The 25,608-nt window shown below is 54.1% G+C and overlaps 1 protein-coding gene and 1 pseudogene across 1 annotated transcript; both read right to left on the bottom strand.

Moving 5' to 3' along the window:
• Positions 1-387: 387 nt before the first annotated feature.
• LOC144266735 (glycine N-acyltransferase-like protein 3) lies at positions 388-4,486 on the bottom strand. The gene is made up of 6 exons (XM_077820229.1): positions 4,411-4,486; positions 4,109-4,239; positions 2,954-3,061; positions 2,657-2,777; positions 2,172-2,292; positions 388-844 (listed from the first exon to the last, which is right to left on the bottom strand). The coding sequence occupies exons 1-6, from the start codon at positions 4,484-4,486 to the stop codon at positions 388-390; spliced, it is 1,014 nt and encodes a 337-aa protein (XP_077676355.1).
• Positions 4,487-5,745: 1,259 nt separating this feature from the next.
• Positions 5,746-23,970, bottom strand: LOC144266097 (glycine-N-acyltransferase-like protein 3; annotated as a pseudogene).
• Positions 23,971-25,608: the final 1,638 nt, after the last annotated feature.

Below are 25,608 nucleotides of genomic sequence, written 5' to 3'. Positions count from 1 at the left end.
AGATGCAGGAGGAGGGTGAGCATGTAACTTGATTAGGTGGAAGATCATTGAGCCATTGCTGGCGTGTCTGGAAGAGGAACTGGGATGGGGCAGTGTAGTGGAAGTGGGATGGGGGTGCTGTGTGTACGGGTCTTGGGGGTAGGGTCCACCAAGGAGGGCAGGTTACGGTGCTCAGGAGAGTAGGACAGACCCTCTAAAGATGAGTATTGGGCTGTGGGGGAGGGCAAGGCCTTTGGGGCTGCGGGTAGCAGGCCCCATGTGAGGCTGGCGCTGGAAGATGTTACTGGTTCCACTGGGCATAACACTGATCCCCAGACTCCCCCACACCCTCCCTTGGCTTCCCTTAGCCTCAGCCTGACAGGTCCCCTGGGTGGCTAGGCTGGGGACTCATGCGGGGGCTGTGCCCGCCTCTGGGCTGGGGGTTAACGTGGGGGTTCTATGCAGTGCTATGTTCTGGAGGATGAAGTGGCACCAGTTGGGCTGGCACTGGAAGCCCTGCCTCTCCTGCAGCCTCTGCATGGGGTAGTTGTCCACGGCCACGTGGCAGTAGCTGGGATAGCCCCATGTGTGCATCTGCTTGGCCATGACATTCAGCAGCACCTGGATGTAGCCGCGTCCCCGGTGCTGGGGCAGGGTGTAGCCGTGAGTCATGATGCCAAATGGGTCTGTAATGATCCAGCTGACAGGGCGTCCAGCAGCGTCCAGGAGGCAGACACTGGGGAAGTGGCGGATCAGGTTGGCCAGGTACCTCCTTCTGTTGTCGTTCCGCCCGAAGGCCCACGTCTCATTCAGCAGGTCGGCATGGGAAACATCCAGGGATGACAGCCTCACAGACAGGTCCAGTCTAGGGAGGCAGAGAGCAGCAGGGCCAAGCTCCAAGGATCAGTGATCGGGAGTCAGACCCCAGAATCATGAGGTTGGCCCTAAGATCATGAGGCTTTTTTTAAAGATTACGTTGTGATTGCTGGTGTCCCTTGATAGTTGAACTCCTTCCACCTCCGCGTGTTGCCAACACTCCCAGATTTATTATTCTTCCCACTGCAGAAGCTCCTAGTCCCACATCTCTCCATCTCCCATACAGCAATTCATTCTGCCCCATCAGTTCTGCCCCCCACAGTCACCCATCAACTCTGTCCCCAGCCTCCCCTCTGCACCTCGTGATGTTGTTCCACCCCTCCCAGCCCTGTGGGGGCTGCAGCGAGCTCCCCTCTCCCAGGCCAGGTGTTCCAGGGAAGGGGGAAGCCCAGGCACCATCTTGTGCCCATTGCTCACAGGAAGGGATGGGGAGCAGAAGCGATGTCACCCTGAGATGCTGAGCAATTCTTGCTGCCTCTTCCCCGCCTCCCCACTCCACCCATGACAAGGGTGTCACATTACTGCGGGGAGGGGCAGGGAACTCTTACTGCAGCAGCTGTGAAAGGCAGCCAATCAGAGGGGGCTTCCCCCCCTGGCAGAGGGGAATTCCCATGAAGGTCATCATGAAACCCCGCCAAACTCATGGGACTCAGCAAAGGGGGATGCTGTAGCCAAGTGGAGGGGGGAGTTGGCTGGCTCAGGGGGTGGGGAATGGGACACTAACCCACACAGTGGCAGCTCTGCCTAATGTCCCTTCTAGTTAGAACTGAGTGTCTCATTTCCCTTCCTGGTAGAGACGCCCTCTGGGTATCTGCCCCTCCTGGGGTTCTGGGTGAGGAGCCGAAGTCTGAACAGGCTGTGGACCGGGAAGGTTCCTCTCCATCCTGGTCCAGGACAGATGTGGTGAAGGGACAGGTGAGCAGAGTCGCTCACTGCCCAAGCCCAGCCAGGGCTGATAGCTATTTGCAGGAGTGCCCTTCCCCAGAGGCTGTGGATGGGTCCCATTGGTCATTTGCATCAGGGTTTTCTGGCAGAGGCTGGGGCCCTGTGCAGCAGCTGAACAGGGCCCTCCCCATACCTGGCCCCACCCAATGGCTATGCTCCCCAGTCCCAGCGGGGTCCCTGAGGGAGGCTGGGCTTAGCGCCAATCCCACTGGGATTCTGCTGGCGGCAATAGAGCCCCAGGCCCTGTATGGGGAATAGGCAGCCAGAGCGTGGGTATCCCAGTGCCATGCTGGCCAATGCCCCAGCCTCTCAGGCTGTCCCCTTCCCTACCACACCCCCTGTGGGGTCCTGTGATGCAGGCAGACACTGACCGGATCTCAGGCATGGTGCTGGGATCTGGGTGGAGGTAGGTGAAGTAGCGGGATGCTTCCAGCTGGACTGCCTTAGCCTTGGCGATGTCCCTGGAGGCCTCGTACACCCCATTCTGGAGCCCTGCAGGTGGCAGGAATGCACCGTGAGCAGTGGGAACGGGGACTGTAGGGTGGTGAGAAAAGGGTCCATATGTGTGGGGTGCTCAGCCTGGCACAGGGGACAGGAGTCTGAGCTTCCAATCCCCTAGCCCCAGCCCTCAGGGAAGAGGATGTGGTCAGGTAAGCTGACCGCTGCCCAGCCCTCGCAAGGGGCTGCCCCATAGGTACCTGACCCCAAAGAGCTCATGGGAGCAGCTGTGCAGCCTCGGGGGAGCTGAGGGCTTCGGGGCTGGCACTGTAGGGTGGGATCCAGGGGTTGGGCCCAGACATGATGTATCTGCTCAATCGCTGTGTGGCTCTCCCCAGTCCTGTGGGGCGCATGTTACCGAGGATGCAGAAGGCCTGGCCCCAGTTGACGGCACTGCCCAGCAGGGCCTGGTTGGCGCCTAGGTCCCGGTAGAACGCTGCGTATGTGTTGGTGTAGAAATCAGCGTTGTCCGATGCCACCTGCCAGGGGAGACATGGAGCAGGGTGGCGAACTCCCAAAGGAATGACTGATCTGCCTGCCCACCCTGATCCAGCCTGAAAAAGGCCCCAAATCCCAATTCTCCTCCTCCCCGCCCCTCAACCCCGCCTGAGCCAGCCAGTCCCCCAGGTGCAGCACGGTGGCTAAGGGGCGGCACCTCTCTGTGCGGCCGGGTGAGGATGGCTTTGAACTCGGGCCATGTATCCACCAGCACTTCATGTCCAGCCGGGTTCCCGCGGTTTATGTTCATCACGACACTGTGAACCTGCCAGAGATACAAGGATGTTGGGGATCAGAGCTGGAGGAGGGACAGCAATTCCCACTCTCACGACTGTGCCAGGAGCCTCCAAATGTTTATTGTGCGGTTTCAGCGTCGTGGTCTTCTGCGCCTTCTCCGAGTGTTTTTTGCCCTTCCCCAAAATGGCCGCCCTCTCCTGTCCCTGACAGTATGGCTGACACCACAAGCTGCCCTTAGCCAAGATGGCTGCCTCCTCAGAATGATTTCACGGGGGCAAGGCCAGGGAAAATGGCTGCCCCAGGCTTTGGGGAGCAGAGACTGGGGAGTTGCAGGGGAATGTGGGGAGCAGCAAGGAGAAGAGATTGGGGGCTGAGTGGGGGGATGTGGGGTGACACTAGGGTTGGGCGTGAGAGGCAGGGAGGGAATTGTGATGTGGGGGGGTTGAGTGTTGGGGGTAATATGGGGCAAGGTCTATGGGGAGTGAGGGCTGGGCGGGGCTTGTCTCCCCTCCCCCCCACCCCGATTTACTGTCCTGATTTTGGGGTCTGATCCCTAAGTTGTTTTGTGGCCCCCTGGGCTGGTATTGCAGGGGAGATCCTGAGCGTGGGGGAGACGGGTCAAAGGGGCTGGTGACCCGCACACCCACTGGAGCCATGTGATGGGCATGGAGCCATGGAGGGAGCTAGAGCTACCCAGCTCTCTGATTAGCTGTCACAGAGCCCGCCCATGCAGTGATTGGCTGACACGGTGCCCACCTGTGGTGTGATTGGCTGATACAGAGCCAACTTGCCCTGTGATTGGCTAGGAAGGTCCCACTGGCTACACTGGGTGAGCAGCAGGAATTGGTGGTGGGTTTGGACTTTGGGAGACACGAGAGGTGCAGGAGCAGGTGGCTGGGAGAGTAGACAGCATCTTCGGGGGAGGGGCCTGCCCCTCTAGCCTGATCTCTAACCCATCTCCCAGGGGAGTCAGAGCGACCTTCCCCTGCTCTCTGCCCCATGGCTGGGGCGGGGGTTGGGGGGTTGAGTCCCATCCCGGGGGTGCGGGCAGTGGGGCTAGACACAGCCATGTCACCTGCAACGTCTCAGGCAGGAGCCTCCGTAGTGTCGCCTCCAGCTGCTGCAGCTTGGAGGAGCAGCTCAGGATCAGCATCTCTGTTGAGATGGGCCCTTGGTAGCTTCCAGAGGTTGTGGCGTTGGGGGCACCTGCGCAGGTGGAGGAGAGAAATGTATCAGTTTCCTGTGTCTGTCACCACAATGTCACCCCAGAAGCTGGCAGGGTGTGTGTAACCTCCCACCCCTGCAATGACAAACCTGCAGTAACAAAGCAGTCTGAGTGCAGCCCCTGTGCTCACCAGAGACCCTATAATAACAAACCAGTCTGTGTGCAGCCTCTGTGCTCACGAAAGTTCCTACAGTAGCAATCCCTGTCTGTCTGTGTGGCCCCTGCCATGCCAGGGCTGGTCTGTGCAGGATTCAGATGCTCTCAGTAGCTCCCACTCACCTGGGCGGTCTCTGTGCCAGGGTAAGGGGCAGCCTCAGGGAAGATAGGGGGACAGGGTGTCCGTGAGGCAGTGAAGTCCTTGCCTGGCAGCAGCTGGTCCTGTCCCTGCTGGGTTTCTCCCTTGGAGGCTGCTCCAATGTTTTATCCCTGAGCGAATGAACCATTAACAGTCTGTGGCTGGCCCGGAGCTGGGGCAGCCACGTCCCTGCAGTCACAAGGCACCATTGGGATCCTTCCCTGGGCAGGGAGGGGCGAGAGGGTTTCCTGGGGCCAGCGGAGTAGAATTCTGAGGAAACACGAGCACAGCCAGGAGTGGGGCATGGGAAAACCAGTTCTGGTGCCCCTCAATCCAGCCCCACAGCCCCTGCTGCCCCAGCTCTGGCCTCCCACCCAGTTCTGCTGATGCCCCTCAATCCCAAACTACACCATCTGCTGTCCCAGCCGTGGGCTCCCGCACAGCAACTCCTTCCTAACTGAGAAAGAAAAGGAGGACTTGTGGCACCTTAGAGACTAACAAATTTATTTGAGCATAAGCTTTTGTGAGCTACAGCTCACTTCATCGATGCATCCGATGAAGTGAGCTGTAGCCCACGAAAGCTTATGCTCAAATAAATTTGTGAGTCTCTAAGGTGCCACAAGTCCACGTTTTCTTTTTGCGGATACAGACTAACATGGCTGCTGCTCTGAAACCTTCCTAACTCAGTTTCTGTTTATTCCTTTGACTCAGGGTTGTGCTGGGAGCTCCCAGTCTGGGCCCCTCTCCTTGGCTTTCTGCTTGCCTCTGCTCTGTGTCTCCCCCCAGCCTTGTCCCCCGAGGCATGTGTGCCCTGGGAGGCTCTGTGCCTCTTTTCCCCATGCTCTGGCTGGGATCTCATATGGGTCCCTATTGACATTGGGGAGTAGCCAAGAGGTCCAGAGGTTTCTACTGATGATGGAATCTTCTTGGCAAGTGGCTATCACAGTTCGTTACCTGCTGGGCACAATGCAATCCATATCTGTAGCAACTCAGCAGCACATTTGTTATTTAACTGGAATATGGCATCAGAGAATCCTCAGGTTGGCTTGGCAAAGCTGAGCTGAAGACAGAGGTCATGTTGGCAGCAACAACTGCCTCAATACCCCCAGCTCTCTGGGATCTGTCTTGTCTCTCCCTCCTTTTGTCTCTGCGTTCCCGGGTGACTTCCTGGGATGCTGAGTCTCTGGGGTTCTCACAAAGACAGCCGCCTCCTTCGCACCCTGTGACTTTGTTCCAAGCTGTAGCAGAGCTGTGTCCACATCTCCTGCTCCCTTGTGTGCCAGGCGGTCTGTGCTAAGTCCACGGAGTTAATGTTGCCCAGAGGTTCACCACGCCCTTCCAGAATGTCGAGCGAAGCAAAATTCTCACATCTGAAAACCAAGCAATGAGGAGTTAAGGTGCCTGCCCATGGTTCTTATCTCTGCCCCTGGAGCTGCCAAGAGCCCCTGGGCTCCAGCTGTCCTCCGCACATTATGTGTCGCTGTACTGAATGGGAGAGGGGTTAGCTGGAGCAGCTTGGCAGAGACAAAGTGCTTTTGAGGGCTGTTCCCCTCGGTGAAGGTGAGCCCCTCTTCCTCCCCCAGGTCTGTGATCAAAGGAAAGGTGCCCGGGTACCCCGAGAGATCCATTTCACCTCATTACAGCACTGGGTTGTGCACGTTGTGTCACTAACGGGGCATAGGGTCTTCCTGCCTGGGGGACTGTCATCAGTGAGGTGGGCACGAATGAAAGGTAAAAGACATTGTAGTGTTAGACGGCATCATGTACCCGAAGGGGACGAGGTTGAAGGGGTTGTAAAATTGAACAGATGTGATGTAGAGCAGGCTCAGTCCGTGTCTACACTGAAAACGCTGTAGCAACAGTTCTTCTGCTGTCCTAGCGCTGTCTGCACAGGGAGTTGGGTCGGTGTGACAACTTCGCTCCAGGGTGAGGATTTTTCCCTGGCTTGATCTGCCTTTGTAGTCTAAACTCGCCCTTAGCATTTGTGTGCTGGGCAAGTGTAGGGAATCACAGAATCATAGAAGATTAGGTTTGGAAGAGACCTTGGAGGTCATCTAGTCCAACCCCCTGCTCAAAGCTGGACCAACCCGAACTAAATCATCCCAGCCAAGGCTTTGTCACACTGGCCCTTCAGAACCTGGAGATTCCACCCTAGGGAACCCATTCCAGTGCTTCACCACCCTCCTAGTGAAACAGTTTTTCCTAATATCAAACCTAGACCTCCTCCACTGCAACTTGAGACCATTACTCCTTGTTCTGTCATCTGCCGCCACTGAGAACAGTCTAGATCCATCCTCTTTGGAACCCTCTTCACGTAGTTGAAGCCCCTGTTCAGTACAGTGCAATGACAGAGCATGAGTAAGTGTATTATGGGTGTATCGGGGCATTTCTTCCCCGCTCCCCACACACGCTACGTAACAGTGAATTAGTGATAATGCTTGTGCTTTGTAACGTTTGGAGTGTGTAGTTGGTCTATGACCCAAAAATGTGGCGGTTATTTGTTACATGTGTAAAAAGACTGGTGTGTCTCTCTCCTTCCCCCTCTCCAGCATACCCTGCAACATTTAGTATTCCCTGCCCCCCACCAGCATTTCCAGCTCACCCTCACCTTCCAATCCCATTAAGCCATCAGCATTTTTGAAGGCAGTGGTGCAAAACAACCACTGGTAGAAGCTGTGAACTTGAAGAAAAGTTGTTTTTGGAGTTCAGGAACCCCTTGATCAAATGATCTCAAATGTGGGTCACTAACCCTACGTCGTACCCCCAGGAGGCATCCCAAATTTCAAGACAATCCAAGTAAGCATGAGGAATTTAGAGCACCTAGAGTAATCTGCTTTGAAACAAAAATCTTAATTTTAATCGTAGCCAACCTGGTGCTCAGCTGTAAAATTGTATGAAATTAACCAGCAGCAGCTGCTTTGCTATCATGGGGCCTATGGATCTCAGTGTGATGGTAACAGCTGAAGGAGAGCACCCATTGAGATAATACAGCCTGGGCCAATGGCTCCATTCATCTCGGTGGTGTTCTCAGCCCTCCTCTCTCAGTCAGTGCTTGGGAGCCCTTGCTATACACCAAGCCTGTCCATGCTTAGTTCCTTGCCCCAATCTAGTGGTGTGGGGGCAGGAGAAGGAGCTCAGCTACTGTCTAGAAGGGCAGGGGAGGCAAGGAGAAGGACTCAGCCCATCGAAGTGGCACAGGGCCCCCCCCAGATCCCAGCACACATGAGGGGAGGCAAGGAATGGGGTCAGACACCCCAAAAAGGGGCAGGGACCCCAGATCCTGGCACACACAAAGGGCTCAGAGACCCTGAGAGCGACAGCCCCCACAGATCACAGTGGATGCACAGGGGCAGGGAAAGCGGCTCAGAGCCTCCTAAAGGGGGAGGGCCCCCCAGATTCTGGCTCATGTGAGAGGGGCAGAGAGGTAGGGCTCAGACACCCCCAGAGGGAAAGGTCCTCCCCATCCCAGGGCACATATGGGAGGGAAGAATATGGGCTGACTGACACCCACTCACCCTCCCTCCCACCACCATATCACCTGTCCCAATATCCCACCCCCTCACCTGAACCCCCAACCCCTCTGACCTCCCCATAATCCTCCTCCCTTTGCTGAAGCCCCAAACTCCTCTATCTCTATTTCCCCTCCCAGCAAGCATTCACAGAGGTCATTTATTTATATGAACTATTTTAAGCACCTTCTGAATCTTCTGGTATCCTGCAATTACATTTTCCCCACGCCCCCAAATAATAAGATTAAGAACCCCTTTGGCAGAGGCTGGTTATAGCAGTAGGCATGGTTCCTTCTCTGATTTCTGCCAAGGGTTGGCTTTGAACTTTCAGCCTTCAACCTCCTTGATACTGTAATGCCCCTGCTTTGAGCTACATGGGGCCTGGGAGCTGTGGTTGGCATGTAGCTTCATTGGATGGGAGATTGCTACAGTGGCTAGGAAGTCTGAAAGCTAAAGAAGGGGACAGCAAAGGGGATCTGGGATGCGGGGTGCTATGTCTATAGGGCTATGGGCAAGTTCCATCCAAGGAGGCTGGTTATGGGGCTGCAGCGGTTGGCCCCATGGGTAGAGTCCTACCAACTTCACAACCATGAAATCTGGTCTCCCCCATGAAATCTGGCTATTGTAGGGGGGGTCCCAGGATTGCCACCCTTAGTCCTACACTGCTGCTGGTGACAGTGCTGCCTTCAGAGCTCCGGTGGCAATACCGCACCCCTCCTAACCCCCTTTTGGGTCAGGACACCCACGGGGTCGACACCATGAAACTTCAGATTTACAACATCTGAAACTGTGAAAATTACAATTTAAAAAATCCTAAAACTGTGAAACTGACCAAAATGGAGCATGAATTTGGTAGGGCCCCACCCCTGAGGCTGGTATGTGCTCTGTTACAGAGAGGTGCTGGAGAGACGGGAGATGTTTCTAGTTCCATTGGGCCCAATGTGGAACGCTGGATTTTCCTGGCCACCCTGTTGGCCCTCAGCCCTGCCCCATGGAGGTTGCTGGGGAAGGGGACTTAGGTAAGAGGTGGTAGCTGGTGCTGGGTCAGGGGGCTCAGACGAGAGCCATCACTGGCTCTGGGGTGTGGATAATGATGGCACAGGCTGGGCTGGCGCTGGAAGCCCTGGCTCTCCTGTAGCCTCTGTATGGGGAGGTTGCACAGGGCCAAAGATGGGGCAGCCTCATGCATCTGCTTGGCTCTCATGGTGCTGAGCACCTGCATGTAGCCGCGCCTACGATGCTGGGGCAGGGTTGCAGCCATGCGCCATGGTGTGACAGGATCCCCGGAGTGTAGCCTGGGACTGTGGGACCGCTGTGCCCCCCTGAGCTCTCTCCAGCCTGGGCTGTCTCTCATAATGCCTTGTAATCTTAGTGACCAGCAGCAAACCTCTGCAGGTGCTGTTACCACTCCGCACAACAGCATGTGGAGCCCACACCGTAACCGTGCCTTCGTGGATCACAACTGAGGATGCCAAATTCAGGATGAACTGCTGAGAAATAGGGCAAACACAACCCAAACCTGGTTGTTATTCTTTTATAAGATATAACTGTGACAGGTTTGGTCACAGAGACCCCCTTGGGACTGTCACCTGATGTGCTGGAATTACCTCTGAGCCCATTTTCCCGGCCAGCTTGGGACTCCAGAACCCTGCCTTGTTGAGCCAGACACACTAGCCTGCTGCAACACAGACCCAGATCTGGTCCAACCCCCAAAGCTGCAGACTTTAACCAAAAACTGCTCAGCAGGTCACCCCTCTTCAGCACCCAGACACCCAGTTCCCAATGGGATCCAAACCCTAAATAAATCTGTTTTACTCTGTATAAAGCTTGTACAGGGTAAACTCATAAATAGTCTGCCCACTTTGGCCCCTTTTCTTGGCAGACATCCCCAGCATGGATTTTAGGGTCCCATTGAACCTTTCCACCAGCTCATTGGCCTGGGGGTGGTAAGGGGCCGTCTTAAGCTGTCTCACTCCACCCACACACCTTCCATAACTCATTGAAGAACTGCGACGTAAAATTTGCCCCCCGATCAGACAAAATCTCCTTAGGGAAGCCCACTCTGCTGAATATGGTGAGCAGGGCTCTTGCTGCCATTTCAGCCTCTATGTTAGACAGCACAGTTGCCTCGGGATACCGAGTGGCGAAATCCATCACCACTAAAATATATTTGTTCCCCCTCTGAGTGGGGCACGGCATAGGACCCACTATGTCCATTGTCACCCTTTGGAATGCCTCCTGTATGACAGGAAAGGGATGCAGCAGAGCCTTCTGGGGTCCCACCGGTTTCTTCCTCTCTTGACACACAGCACAAGTCCTACAATAATCCCTCACATCATTCTGTATCCCTGGCCAGTAGCAATTCCTCCTCAGCCTGTCATGAGTCCTTTGTACCACGAAGTGACCAGCAAAGGGACTATCATGCGCTACAGCACTAATTCCTCCCCGGGTTGACTGGGTACAACCAACTGCCTCTAGCAGAGGTCTCAAACACGCGGCCGGCCCGTTGAATTATTTCCTGCGGCCCGCCACAGGCGCCGACTCCACCAGCAGCCAAGCTCCCCGCCCTCCCCTCCCCACCCCGAGCGCGCCACGTCCTAGCTCCTCCGCCTACCTCCCAGTGCTTCCCGCTGCCAAACTTAGGACTTTCCAGGAGGGACGGGGGAGGAGGGGGGATGCAGTGTGCTCAGGGGAGGAGGGGAAGAAGAGGTGGGGACGGGGCGGGGATTTGGGGAAGGGGTTGGAATGGGGATGGGGTAGGGGCGGGAAGAGGGGTGGGGCCTCATGGAAGGGATGGAGTGGGGGCAGGGCCAGGGGCGGCGGGGGGGGCTTTAACCAAAGTAATTCTAAAAGTAAATGCATGTTTTGTCATTTGAGTGAGGTGCATTACTGAGTGTTTACATTTTGTTAAAACCCCTCTTCACATTACAGTTTTTAAAAAGTTAATACGTTGACTTTTAATAGCATACTGTATTACTCTTCATTTTTTTTCATTTTTGACTATACTTTTGTATTGTTGTATGAAAAGGTTTCAGTGATGCGGCCCTCGGGCCAATGTACTAGTCATCATGCGGCCCTCATGGTGATTTGAGTTTCAGATCCCTGGCTTATAGGGTTGGCAGGGGCCTCGGTTCTTCCCTATAGGGGACTCCCTATACCGTTTCCCATCCTCTTCAAAAAACTTCTCCCCCACCTTCCTGGAGTTCCCTCCAAGACACGCTTTCTGATGCCCTCAAGGGAGGGGTCACAAATTCCAAACTGCTACGCTCGAGCCTGGTCCTGCAGGAATTTGACGTGGAAATTATGTACATTACAGGAAGAGACAACTGGGTAGCAGATGCCCTGTCCAGAAAAGACGAATTTTATGTATACTGCCTCCACCATGGACAGTGTACAAGTCTCTGGCAGTAAGTTCAGGAGCAGGGTGTGACTTTGCACTCCATATGTTTTATGGAAATATGCTTATGAGGGTAAATATGATGTAACTGAAATATGTGTTATGCAAAAGGTCCCTTGTAAGGTATCATAACAAAGGTTATAACCTACTGAATATATTCCTCCTATTTGTATGCATGTATCATTCTTGTATCTGAAGCTAGAAATATGAAAAGAACAAGGAGTCCGGTGGCTCCTTAAAGACCAACAGGTTTATTTGGGCATAAGCTTTTGTGGGTAAAAACCCCACTTCTTCAGATGTTTTTTACCCACAAAGGCTTGCTTATGCCCAAATAAATCCGTTAGTCTTTAAGGTGCCACTGGACTCCTTGTTGTTTTTGTGGATACGGACTAACACGGCAACCCCTCTGATACTTAGAAATATGAAGTATAACTCTGAGGTCCTATTGTAATTATGCAAGTGTGTGCCATTAATGGTGGTTTAGAATCTTGAAGGCTCCCATTGACTAGGACTATTGGTTGTAAAGGGCTCTGTTTACTTGCAGACCTTCCTGGGTACCTGCAGGCTAGCCCTGGAAGAATGGAGGCTGGGGTCTCACTGGAGATGTGAACATGTCATAGAATCATAGAATCATAGATTATCAGGGTTGGAAGGGACCTCAGGAGGTCATCTAGTCCAACCCCCTGCTCAAAGCAGGACCAATCCCCAACTAAATCATCCCAGCCAGGGCTTTGTCAAGCCTGACCTTAAAAATATCTAAGGAAGGAGATTCCACCACCTCCCTAGGTAACGCATTCCAGTGTTTCACCACCCTCCGAGTGAAAAAAGTTTTTCCTAATATCCAACCTAAACCTCCCCCACTGCAACTTGAGACCATTACTCCTCGTTCTATCATTAGCTACCACTGAGAACAGTCTAGATCCATCCTGTTTGGAACTCTCTTTCAGGTAGTTGAAAGCAGCTATCAAATCCCCCCTCATTCTTCTCTTCTGCAGACTAAACAATCCCAGTTCCCTCAGCCTCTCCTCATAAGTCATGTGTTCCAGTCCCCTAATCATTTTTTTTGCCCTCCGCTGGACGTTTTCCAATTTTTCCACATCCTTCTTGTCGTGTGGGGCCCAAAACTGGACAAAGTACTCCAGATGAGGCCTCACCACGGTCGAATAGAGGGGAACGATCACGTCCCTCGATCTGCTGGCAATGCCCCTACATATACATCCCAAAATGCCATTGGCCTTCTTGGCAACAAGGGCACACTGTTGTCACCTTATACTGGAATCCATCTTAAAGCTGGTGCTTTTTCATTTATTAGGAGGGGTGGGGACCCAGAGAGACAAATGATTCCCGCCTTGTGCCAAAACTATAAAAGGGGGTGGAACAGTACAAAGGAGGTTCCAGTCATGAGAAAACCCCTAGTTTCCACCTAAGATGTCTGCTGAAACGAACAAGGACTGTACCAGGGGAAAGGCTTGGGCCCAGACTAGGAAGGAGTCTAGTCTGTGAAAGAAGCTTATTGGAACATCTCTGAGGGTGAGGTTTTACCTGTAATCAGTTTCTTAATGTATTAGGCTTAGACTTGTGTGTTTTTGCTTTATTTTGCTTGGTGACTTACTTTGTTCTGTCTGTTATTACTTGAAACCACTTAAATCCTACTTTTTATACTTAATTAATAAACAAAAGTGATTTTATTAACCCGGACAAAACGATTAATACTTGGGGGAGCAAACAGCTGTGCATATCTCTCTATCAGTGTTATAGAGGGTGGACAATTTATGAGTTTACCCTGTATAAGCTTTATACAGAGTAAAACGGATTTATTTGGAGTTTGGATCCCATTGGGAGCTGGGTGTCTGGGAGTTGGTGATGTGACCTGCTGAGCAGTTTTTGCTTAAAGTGCAGCTTTGGGGGCATGGACCAGACCTGGGTCTGTGTTGCAGCAGGCTAGCATGACTGGCTCAACAAGGTGGGGTTCTGGAGTCCCAAGCTGGCCGGGAAAACGGGCTCAGAGGTAATCCCAGCACATCAGGAGACAATCCCAAGAGGGTCTCTGTGACCGAATCCATCACAATACCAAACCGGCCACAAAAGTAAACTCCTGTGATTTCACCACACTGGCTAACAAAAAAACATAAAGACAGTTTCCTCAGGCATTCCAATTTTTATATCACCATCAATAACACTGGATTCAGAGATGAGTGGTTCTTTAGAGCCAGTCTCATCAAATAATAGGTTCTTCTGATCCCACAGGACCAACCACACACCCAGTTCAATATATAATTTAGATCTTACCCCAAAATCACACTGGTGCCTATCCTCTAGTATCTAAAATCTAAAGGTTTATTCATAAAAAGAAAGAAAGGTGAGAGTTAAAATTGGTTAAAGGAATCAATTACATACAGTCATGGCAAAGTTCTTGGTTCAGGCTTGTAGTAGTGATGGAATAAACTGCTGGCTTAGGTCAAGTCTCTGGAGTACATCCACAGCTTAGATGGGTCATTCAGTCCTTTGTTCAGAGCTTCAGTTTGTAGCAAAGTTCCTGCAGAGGTAAGAAGCAGGATTCAAGACAAATTGGAGGTGTTTCCATGGCCTTTTTTTAGCTTTTACCATGTGGAGGGCATCCCATTGTTCTTACTGTGGGTGGAAAATTACGTCAACAAGATGGAGCTGGAGGGGGGATTTGATAGCTGCTTTCAACTACCTGAAAGGGGGTTCCAAAGAGGATGGCGCTAGACTGTTCTCAGTGGTAGCAGATGACAGAACAAGGAGTAATGGTCTCAAGTTGCTGTGTGGGGGAGATTTAGGTTGGATATTAGGAAAAACTTTTTCACTCGGAGGGTGGTGAAACACTGGAATGCATTACCTAGGGAGGTGGTGGAATCTTCTTCCCTAGAAGTTTTTAAGGTCAGGCTTGACAAAGCCCTGGCTGGGATGATTTAGTCGTGGATTGGTCCTGCTTTGAGCAGGGGGTTGGACTAGATGACCTCCTGAGGTCCCTTCCAACCCTGATACTCTATGATTCTATGATTCCCCGCATAGGGCCACTTCATGTTCAGCAGGTCGGCGTGAGAGTCGTCCAGGGACGAGAACCTCATGGCAGAGTCCAGCCTGGGGAAGCAGAGGGGGACAGGCTAAATCCAGGGGAGGGAGGGACTAGCTGGCTCAGGGAAGTGGGGAGCATGGGGCCTTTCCCCACTAACACAGGTGGGAGCAGCGCTGTGTCATGTCCCTGCTCGGTGGCTCTCAGAGGGGGTATTTCTTTCCTCAGGGAAGCTTCTCCCCATTCCCAGAGTGACCCTGGAGCCAGACCCTTCACTGGGGTCCTGAGTGAGTGGCCAATGACTGAACAGGCTTTTGGGGAGGGAAGATGCCCCTGCCCCTGGGGCCCAGGTGGCTGGCGGAGTCGTGGCACGGGACAGATGGCCGGTGGAGGAAGCATGGCCGGTAGCTGTCCATGCTCTGCCTGGGCTGCTTGCCAGGGTGCAGATCTCCAGAGCTGTGGGTTGGGCAGCTGTTGGGCAGGGGCATCACTTGCTATGGAGCAAGAGGGGCCATTGCCCCCCTAGACCTTGTCTTGCCCTCCCTCCATGGGTCTATCTGCTCCATTTTTTGCCTCACCTACCTTTTCAGGATACAGGATTGCCTGTAATGTTCAAACACAGCTTTGCTCCCCGTCCCTCTCAGGATTTTCTGAAATGACAACCTATGTGGGGGCTGAATCAGGATCCCCTGAGAAGGGTTGCCCCCCTTTGGGATGCCACCTGATGTGCGGGGACACCACTGAGATCACCTGTTCTGCCAGCATGGGCCCCCTTTTTACCTGTCTTGCTGAGCCAGGCTAGTAAGCCTCCTCCAGCACACCCAGAGGCAGGGCCATACCCAACTACAGAACAAGACAGACACTGAGATCAGCTCTGGAAAGCCTCAGCTTAAGGGATTTGTCCCAGCACTCAGGTATCCACCTCCCTTGGAGTGCAGACCCAAAGGTATATTGTCTTTTCTCTGTAGAGAAATCTATACAATGCAAGCTCATAAATTTGCCCCCTCCCTCAATGTGGTAGAACATATGCACAACTTCTTCCCCTCCCTGCCCCCAGTTAGAAATTACAGAAACTGGGTTTAATAATAAACAAAGCAAATTTTATTAACTATAACAGGCAGATTTTAAGTGGTTAAAGGGGTAGCAAACAGAACAAAGCAGATTACTAAGCAAATAAAACAAAACACACAAACTAAATTTGATTCACTAAAGAAACAGGCTATAAAATCTAATTTCTCACCCTAACTATTGTCACAGGTAGATTATAGAAAGTCTAGAAAGGCAGCTGCACTGGCCTGCAGCTTGAGACTTCAGGTATTTCCACTCACAGACTGGACGCCCTCCCAACCTGGGTTCAACCCTTCTCCCCTAAGTTCAATTCTTGTTTCCAGGTGTTTTTCAGTGTCTCTTTGGGTGGGGAGGCAGAGGAGAACCATGATCATATCACTCCCCTGCCTTATATATCTCTTGTGTATGGTGGGAACCCTTTGTCTCGCAGTGGAAGAACACTGGCATTCCAAGGGGTGGGTCCAGTACCAGATGACTCAGACCCATGTCTCTGCAGGGCTGTGGCAGCCATTACTCGTAGGCTGTTTGGAGCATCCAGAGGAAGACTAAGCTCTTTCACAGTCCATTGTCTTTGCTAATGGGACATTAGCCCTGTCTGGCTTTTCCATTGTTGTACCTGAAGGGCTGGTTGGGGGTGACAACCGAAGTAAAACATTTGAAATACAGATACATAGTCAATATTCCTAAGTTCAGATACAGAAATGATACAGGCTTACAAATTGGATAATCACATTCAGTAAATCATAACCTTTCCAATAATATCTCACCTGAACCATCTTGCATAAAGCATCTCAGTTATGTCATATCCATATCATAAGTATATTTTCATAAAGAATATGGAGTGTAATGTCACACCCCCACCCCAAACACCCCGTGCCTGAGCTCTCTAGTGCCTGCAGGGTCCCTGAGCAGCCAGAGAGCAGGCTGTGTAGGCAGTGTCAATCCCAGTGGGATGCTGCCATTGGCCTGGGGCGCAGGCAGGGTGAGGAGCGGGGCCAGCTGCTTTCCAGTGAAGCTGTGCAACCACTGTGCCCACCCCCAGGCCGGCATTGACCAGATCTCAGGCATGGTGCTGGGATCGGGTGGAGGTAGTTGAAGTGGTTGGATGCCTCCAGCTGCACCGCATTGGCCCCAGCAATGTCCCTCAGACACCCTGTCCTGGGGCCCTTCAGGGGGTGGCAACAGACCCTGAGCAGTGGAAGCCCTGAATGGGGAACGTGGCTGTGGGGGGCCCAGACTGGCATGTAGGGAGGAGAGGGGACCAAGCCAATCCACCAGCATGCAGGTCTCACGAAAGGGGGCCTGCATCAAGTGAGCCAATCCCAGCCCAGCAGCCTGACCCCATGGGGCATACGGAAGCATCTGGGGAGGGCCTGGAGACTCAGGGGATGGGACTGTCTGGGGCTGCTGGGGTTAGGCCCCAGACGGTGGGGGGACATGCAGTGGCTGTGGGGCTCAAGACGAGGCACCCCAACATTACTGTGGATACAGAAGGCCTGGCCCCAGTTGATAGTGACCATGCTGCCCAGCACTGTCCTCTGTAGAATGCCAGGAACATGTTGGTGTAGAAATTAGAGTCAGCTGATGCCGCCGGCCAGGGGAGATACGGAACCGAGAAGGGGGAACTCCCACTGGAATGACTGATCTGCCTGCCCCCGTAAGCCAGCCTGGCCCCCACCCTGGGGTCCCCTGGAGGGAAAAAAACCTTGTGTCCCATTACCCACTCCCTGAGCCAGCTAAGCCCCCAGGTGCAGTGTGGTGGCTGAGGGGTGGCACCTCTCTGTGCAGCTGGGTCAGCATGGCTTAGAACTCCAGCCACTAATCCACTAGCAGCTCACTCTTGGCCAAGTTCCCACAGTTTATCCATCACTGCGCTGTGGATCTGCAAGAGCCATGGGGAGCAGAGGGGCAGATTTTACAAAGTCAGAAAACTCTTCACTGGGAGGCAGCACCGAGGTGGCCCTTTGCCAAAGCGGCAGAGGGTGTCAGCAGGGCTGAGGGAGCCCCGGGCAGCCCTCTCTTACCCCGCACAAATGAGGCTGAAATCACCAGAGCTGGGTGGGGTGGTGGAGCCTGAGGGCTGGCCCAGCTGGCATTTCTCAAAGGATAGTAGGACACAGGCCTGTCTGATGCCAGGCTCTGCGACGAGGCCAACAGCTGACACCAAACTGTGAGTGGAGCGTAGCAGAGGAGGAAACCACTGCTGAAGTGGCATCTGTTCAGTGGTTGTGGGCAGGGAACTGAATCAGAGGACACAACTGGGGACACTAAGGGGCAGGACTGGGTGTTTACTTATTATTCATAACTACAGATAGGTGAGTTGTAATTGCTGTGCTCTCCCCAGTTGGGTGCTGATTTCCCTGCCCCCTCGAACAAAGCTCTTCTTGTTTCATACTCACTCAGTTTGCCTTTTAAAGTCCCTCCAGGGAAAATATTCAGTGATCCTAGAAATTTGGTAGGATGGCTCCAACTGGTGCTATTGGTTAGTTTACCAAAGGAAGCCCTAGATATTTGACCGGACCCTTGTTGCTGCAGACATCACCCTGCAGACCGGGTTACGTACCCAGAACACTTTGGTTTTCAGGCCCTCAGTGTCTGGACACAAAGCCGACACTCTGGGAACAAGCAGAACCTCCTTTGGGAAAATTTCATTTGAAAAGTGGGTTGAAAAATGGGAAACTGTTGCATGGCCCTAGCTGTAATTCTGCCGTCCCCCTCGCCCACAAGGTCCCAGCTGTACCAGGGAGTGCCGCCACAAAGGGGAAATACTCAAAGGTGTCTTCAACAGTCAGTGTAATCGCAGCTGGGATCACAAAGTCAGAAACGCTTCCTGCTATTGGTCAATGCCAGTGGATGGAGTTAAGGGGATTTGGGTGTCTTGGCTGTGTGGTGCTGAATTTAACACGTCTGGATTGCTTTTGAGTGTGACCTCAGGCCAGGAGTCCTTGGGGATAGTGAAGTTTGATTTGAAGATAATCAACATCCCCGAGAGGTATTTAACCTTTGAGTTACTGAGACAGACTGAGGGAGTCCTTGGCATAGGAACTGGTTAGTATCCATGTGGAACATCATGGGTTAGAAGCATCATGCCCAGCACATTGGGCTCAAGGAGATGTTGCTGAATGGGGACCAATTGCCCAGCCTCTCCTGCCCCATTTAAAGCTGCTGTGGCTTGTATTGTTCAGGAGCGGGGAAAAGAGCTGATGAGAGCAGACTGCAATGGGGAGAGATGTGACAAGCCCCATATGCTCAGGGTTTAGCTGATTGCCATATTTGGGGTCGGGAAGGAATTTTCCTTCAGGGCAGTTTGGAAGAGGCCCTGGAGGTTTTTCGCCTTCCTCTGTAGCATGGGGCACGGGTCACTTGCTGGAGGATTCTCTGCTCCTTGAAGTCTTTAAACCACGATTTGAGGCCTTCAATAGCTCAGCCATAGGTGAGAGGTTTTTCGCAGGAGTGGGTGGGTGAGATTCTGTGGCCTGCGTTGTGCAGGAGGTCAGACTAGATGATCATAATGGTCCCTTCTGACCTTAGTATCTATGAATCTATGAAACAGGAGAGAAGGAGATCCAGGGGAGATGTCTCTGGCAGGGTGGGGGGGATGGTGACACACTGAATGTGGAGGAGTTAGAGAGGTAATAGGTTGAGCAGGCTGTTCCAGGGAAAGCGGGGGAGGAGGAGCAGAGCAGAAGCAGGAAGAGGGTGAGCATGTAACTTGATTGGCTGGAATATCACTGAGCTCTTGCTGCGGTGTCTGAAAGTGGAACTGGGTTGGGGGTGCTACAGATATGGGGTTGGGGGACTGGGGTCCACCCAGGAGGGCAGGTAATAGAGCTTGGGAGACTAGGACAGACCCTGTAAAGCTGCGTATGGTGCTGTGAGGCTGTGGGTAGCAGACCCCATTTAAGGCTGGAGCTGGAAGATGTTACTGGTTCCATTGGGCCTAACACTGATCCCCAGACTCCTCTACCCTCCTCTCTTGGCTTCCCTTAGCCCCAGCCTGGCAGGTCCCCTGGGTGGCTGGGCTGGGGACTTATGCAGGGGCTGTGTCTGGTGCTGGGCTGGGGGTTAACATGGGGGTTCTATTCAGTGCTGCATTGTGAAGGACGAAGTGGCACAGGCTGGTTTGGCACTGGAAGCTCTACCTCTCCTGCAGCCTCTGCGTGGGGTAGTTGTCTAGGGCCACGTGGCTGTAGCTGGGATAGCCTAGTTTGTGTAACCGCTTGGCTATCAAGCTGGTTAGCACCCTATTGTAGCCACGCCCCCGTGTAACCCTGCTCCGTACAGGGAACCATCAGCTCTGTTCCCAACCTCCCCTCTGTACCTCCTGATGTTCTTCCACCCCTCCCAGCCCTATGGCAGCTGCAGCGGGCTCCCCTCTGCCCTTCCCAGGTTGGGTGTCCCAGGGACAGGGGGAGCCCAGGTACCATCTTGTCCCATTGCTCCCAGGAAGGGATGGGGAGTGGAAGTGATGTCACCATGAGATGCTGAGAAATTCCTGCTGCCTCTTCCCCCCTCTTCTCTCCCCTTCCATGAGAAAGGTGTCACATTACTGTGGGGAGGGGCAGGGACAGGGAACTCTTATTGCAGCAGTTCTGAGAGGCAGCCAATCAGAAGGGGCTTTCCCCCCAGGCAGGGCGGGATTCCCATGAAGATCACTGTGAGACCTAGCCAAACTCATGGGATTCAGGAAAGGGGGACGCTGGAGCCAAGTGAAGTGGGCAGCTGTCTGGTTTGGGTGGGGGTGGGGGAGAAATGGGACATGGGGCCTTTCCCCACTAACCCACACAGTGGGCAGCTCTGCCTATTGTCCCGTCTCGTTTGAACTGAGTGTCTCATTCCCCTTCCTGATAGAGATTCCCCCACCCCCAAAACGCCCCTGGGGTGCCTTTCCCTTCCTGGGTGAGGCGCCATAGACGCTGACTCCGTGGGTGCTCCAGGGCTGGAGCATCCACAGGAAAAAAATAGTGGGTGCTCTGCACCCACCGGCAGCCAAGATTCCCTCCCCCCCCACCTCTGCCTTCCCCCCCGAGCGCGCCACTTCCCCGCTCCTCTGCCTACCTCCCAGCGCTTCCATCCCCGCCCACCGCCAAACAGCTGTTTGGCAGCATAGCAAGCTCCAGGAGGGAGGGGGAGGAGCGGGAACGTGGTGCACTCAGGGTAGGAGGCAGGGAAGAGGCGGGGCCAGGGCAGGGATTTGGGGAAGGAGTCAGAATTGGGGCAGGGAGGGGGTGGAGTTAGGGCAGGGACTTTGGGGCAGGGGTGGAAGGGGGTGGGGCAGGGACGGGGAGTCATGGAAGGTGTGGAGTAGGGGCAAGGCCGGGAGCAGAGGGGGATCGAGCACCCACTGGCAGAAGCAGAAGTCGGCGCCTATGTGAGGAGCTGAGGTCTGAACAGACTGTGGGCAGGGAAGGTTCCTGGGCCAGGAGAGATGTGGTGCAGGGATGGGGGGAGCACAGCTGCTCAGTGCCCAAGCCCTGCCAAGGCTGACAGCTGATGGCCCTGTGCAGGAGCTGAAGAGGGATCTCCCTCCCCATGGCTGAATCCACCCCATGGCTATGCTCCCCAGTCCGTGCAGGTTCCCTGAGTGAGGTTGAGTTCCCTACCCAATCCCACTGGGATTCTGCTGGTGGCAACAAGACCCCAGTGCCCCATGCCCTCCATGGGGAATAGCCAGCCAGACCTTGGGCATCTCAGCGCCACACTGGCCAGGGGCCCTGTGGCACAAGCAGACACTGACTGGATTTCAGGCATGGACCTGGGATCCAAGTGGAGGTAAGTGAAGTAGCAGGACTCTTCCAGCTGGACCCCTTTAGCCTCGGAGATATCCCTGGAGGCTTCATACACCCCATCCTGGAGCCCTGCAGGGGGCAGTGACGAGCTGAGAGCAGTGGGGATGGGGACTGAATGGTGGTGAGAAAAGTGCCCATATGTGTGGGGAGCCCAGCCTGGCACAGGGGGCAGGAGGGGCAGGAGTGTGAGTTTCCAAACCTACTGGCCCCAGCCCTTAGGGAAAAGGATGTGCTCAGCTGAGCCGACCCCAGCCCAGCCCTGGAAGGAGCAACCCATATGTTCCTGTCCCCCATACAGCTGGCAGACTGGAGGGATCTGAGGGCTTCGGGGCTGGCACTGTAGGGCGGGATCCAGGGGTTTGGCCCAGACAGAACATCTATGCTTAGTCGCCGTGGGGCTCTCCCTGGTGCTGTGGGGCCCATGTTACCGTGGATCCAGAAGGCCTGGCTCCAGTTGACGGCGTTGCCCAGCAGTAGGTGCCTAGGTCCCGGTAAAACACCGCATACATGTTTGTTGCCGGCACCCAGTGCCAAGAGGCTAAACAACAGCTTGGGTTGGTTCGCTACCCGGTGTGCTACACCCAATAATGACAACGGGGTGGAGAAGCAGAAAAGTTTATTTGCAGCTGCAAAAAGGTACAGGGAGAATAGAATCTCAAATCCTGCACACAGAGCAGGAAGTTACACAGGCTTTTATACATCCTTTTTTCCAGCATACTTATCCAATAGCAAGCTGCCCTAAGTATCCATATAGCCAGTCAATCCAGTTCCCAGCTAGTTCCCTTGTTCTCTGTATCATTTGTTAAACCATACATAAAGCTGCTTTATTCAGAATTGTTCTTCCATATCTGCCCTGTTTGGCCTTGCATAGTTTCAGGCAGTCTGACTCTGCAACATATTGTTGCAGATCCTCAGCATAACTGCTGCGAGTGCCTCCAGGCGGGGGAGCCAAGGACACTTGGGCCTAGTATGCAGAACTGTTGCAAGTGCCTCCAGGCCGGGGGGTGGGGGCGGGGGGGAAGGACACTTGGGCCTAGTGCGAGGGGGCTTCGTCGACACTCATGGTCTTCCATCCCCTCGAGTTACCTAGTGGCCATGCCTCAGTGTCCCCAACATGTTGGTGTAGAAATCGGAGACGTCCGATGCCACTTGCTGGTGGAGACATGGAGCAGAGTGGGGAACTCCCAATGGAATGACTGATCTGCCGACCGACCCCCCCTTCCTGCCCCGAGCCAGCCTGGCCCCCACCTTGGGGCCCCCTAGAAGGAAAAGGCCTCAAATCCCAATTCTCCCCCTCCGAGCGAGGCTGGCCCCTGCCTAGAGGAGAAAGGCTCCATGTCCTACTCCCCACCCCCCAATTCCCGCAGGCCCCCAGGTGCAGCGCAATGGCTGAGGGGAGGCACCTCTCTGTGTGGCCGGGTAAGGACAGCTTTGAACTTGGGCCACGAATCCACCAGCACCTCGTACCCAGCCGGGTTCCCGTGGTTTATGGTCATCACGGCACCGAGGACCTGCCAAAGACATGGGGCAGGGGTCAGAGCTGGTGGAGGGGCAGAAATTCCCGCTCTCGTGACTCTGTCAGGAGCCTCCCATTATTTATCAGGGGGTTTCAGAGTCTCATGATATTCTGTGCCTTTGGGGAGTATTTTTCCCTTCTCAAAAATGGCCGTCCTTGCCAATTGGGCTGACACCACAGGCTGCCCTTAGTCAAGATGACTGCCACCTCACAATGATTTCAGGGGGCAAAGGCCAGGGAAAATGGCTTCCTCCAGGCTCTGGGAAGCACAGACTGGGGGGTTGCAGGAGAATGTGGGGAGCAGCAAGGACAGAGGATTGGGGGACGAGTGGGGGCATGTGGGGTGACACTAGGGATCAGTGTGAGGGTCAGGGAGGGTGCAGGTATGTGGAGGGAGTGAGTGTTGGGGGGAGACGTGGGGCAGGGCATATGAGTGGGGAAGCTGTGGGGGCCTGCCTCTTCTTCCCCTGTCCCCCCAGGTTTACTATCCTCACTTTTGGGGTCTGACCCCTGATTTGTGGCCTCTGGGCTGGTATCTCAGGGGAGACCCTGGGCATGGGAGGGTGGGGGAGGACAAGGGGGCTGGTGACCCCCCACACACTTGAGTCATGTGATGGGCATGGAGCTATGGAGGAAGGCAGAGCTACCCAGCTCTCTGATTAGCTGTCATGGAGGCCGCCCATGCAGTGATTGGCTGACACGGTGCCTGGCCTGCCTGTGATGTGATTGGCTGATATGGAGCCAACTTGCCCTGTGATTGGCTGGGGAGGTCCCACCGGCTACACTGGGTGAGCAGCAGGAATTGGAGCTGGGTTTGGACTTTGGGAGGCACGAGGGAGGAGCGGGTGGCTGGGAGAGCAGCCAGCATCTGCGGGGGAGGGGCCTGCCTCTCCAGCCTGATCTCTAACCCATCTCCCAGGGGAGTCAGAGGGACCTTCCCCTGCTCTCTGCCCCATGGAGGGGCAGGAGGGTTGAGTCCTGGCCCTGGGGCGCGGGCAGTGGGGTTAGGCACAGCCATGTCACCGGCAGCGTCTCAGGCAAGTGCCTCCGCAGTGTCCCCTCCAGCAGCCTCAGCTTGGAGGAGCGGCTCAGGATCAGCATCTCTGATGGGGACGGACCCTTGGCAGATTCCAGCGGGTGTGGCGTGGGGGGCACCTGGGTGGGTGAAGGAGAGAAACCCATCAGTTACCTGTGTCTATCCCCCCATGTCACCCCAGAACCTGGCAGGGTGTGTGTAACCTCCCACCCCTGCAATAACAAACCTGCAATAAAGCAGTCTGGGTGCAGCCCCTGTGCTCCCCAGAGACCCTACAATAATGTAAGCAGAGTCAGGATGGGCTCCACCCTGACATCTGGTGGTGAGGTGTGGCAAGTTGTGGAAAAGAACTTCAGGGGCTGATCTCATTTGCATAGGCACATCCACCCTGGCCCAAATGGTCACTTTGGCTGCTGTGGGATCCCCAGTGTCTCTGTTATTGGGGCGGGAAGAATAAATTGTTATTACCCTGATTATGGGAACTGTGCTTGGAACTGTACTTGGCCTTTTGTTATGATGGAGGGACTCACCATCAACTGAGTAGCACTCGCTAGGCAAGGGACATGGGTTCCAAAACTCTGTGACTTGAGAGAGATTTGAGATAGGTATTAGTACCTGGTGGTGTGGGCTCCTCTGTGAGGGCCTGATGCACCAATTGCACCTCTGTTTTTCTCCACTGTGGACTATCAGAGCTAATTTTGGGTCTATTCAGAGTCTTGTTACAGGTACTGTACTGCATTCACTTTGGTCTTATGGTGCACCAGCACTAAGGCTCCCCCTACTATGAGCTGAAATCACTGAGCACTGTGTCAAGTAGGGGGGAGCCGGCAGATTTAGAGTGCAGCGGTGCTGTTCGTGGATAGGCTGGTGGAGTGTTCGTGAGACGGAGAGCTGTGCAGAGCGGAGCTGTTTGTGAGATGGCGAGCTGAGTGGAGCTGGTCGTGGTGGAGTGGAGCCATTTGTGAGACAGCGGTGTGTTCATGAGAAGGCGAGCTGTGCAGAGCGGAGCCAGTCGTGGTGGAGCAGAGCCCTGTGGGGCAGTCAGCTGCAGGGCACGTAAGGTGCCCCTTACCTGTTTTCCCCACACACAGGCACATTTTAGCCAGACTGGGGAGTAACACTCTGCAGATGAACTTTTGAACTCTGGGGCTGGACTTTTTGGACTTTGGGTGATTTGTGGATTGCTGGACTCAAGAGACAGACGTTTGGGTTCTGGGACTCAAGAACCCGAGGGAAAGGATGTGGCCCAATTTTCTGGGGTGGGTCTTTGCTCATGGTTTGGTTAATGAACACTAATTGTGGTCTTTCCCCAATTTAATGCTGATGTTGTTTACCTCATGTTATTAAAGATTCTCTACTACACCGAGACTCTGTGCTTGCGAGAGGGGAAGTATTGCCTCTTTGAGGCGCCCAGGGGGTGTGTAAGATTTTCCCAGGTCACTGGGTGGGGGCTCGAGCCAGTTTTGCATTTGCTTTGATGAGAGGGAGCCCCTGTGTACTGAACCCGGCCCTTGCTGCTATCAACTTGGCCTGGCAGAAGGGTTACAATAAGAAGCCAGTCTCTGTACTCACCAAAGATCCTACAGTAGCAATCCCTGTCTGTGTGTCTGGCCCCAGCCATGCCAGGGCAGGTCTGTGCAGGACTCGGGAGTCCCAGTAGCTCCCATTCACCTGGGGTAAGGGGAACCCTGGAGAATTTGGCA

This window comes from Eretmochelys imbricata, chromosome 6 (genome assembly GCF_965152235.1).
Source record: "Eretmochelys imbricata isolate rEreImb1 chromosome 6, rEreImb1.hap1, whole genome shotgun sequence".
Lineage (NCBI taxonomy): Eukaryota > Metazoa > Chordata > Testudines > Cheloniidae > Eretmochelys > Eretmochelys imbricata.
This window is presented reverse-complemented; position numbering and strand designations above follow the sequence as displayed.

Bases quoted from the DNA above. Each gene is read 5' to 3' on its own strand.
- LOC144266735 (XM_077820229.1), bottom strand. From the start codon at position 4,486: ATGGCAGGGGCCACACAGACAGACAGGGATTGCTACTGTAGGAACTTT. The intron at 4,240-4,410 runs GTTTGTTATTAT...CCACCTGCGCAG, and splicing joins CAGAGGCTGCACACAGACTG to GTGCCCCCAACGCCACAACC. The intron at 3,062-4,108 runs GTGACATGGCTG...TATCTCTGGCAG, and splicing joins TCCTGCCTGAGACGTTGCAG to GTTCACAGTGTCGTGATGAA.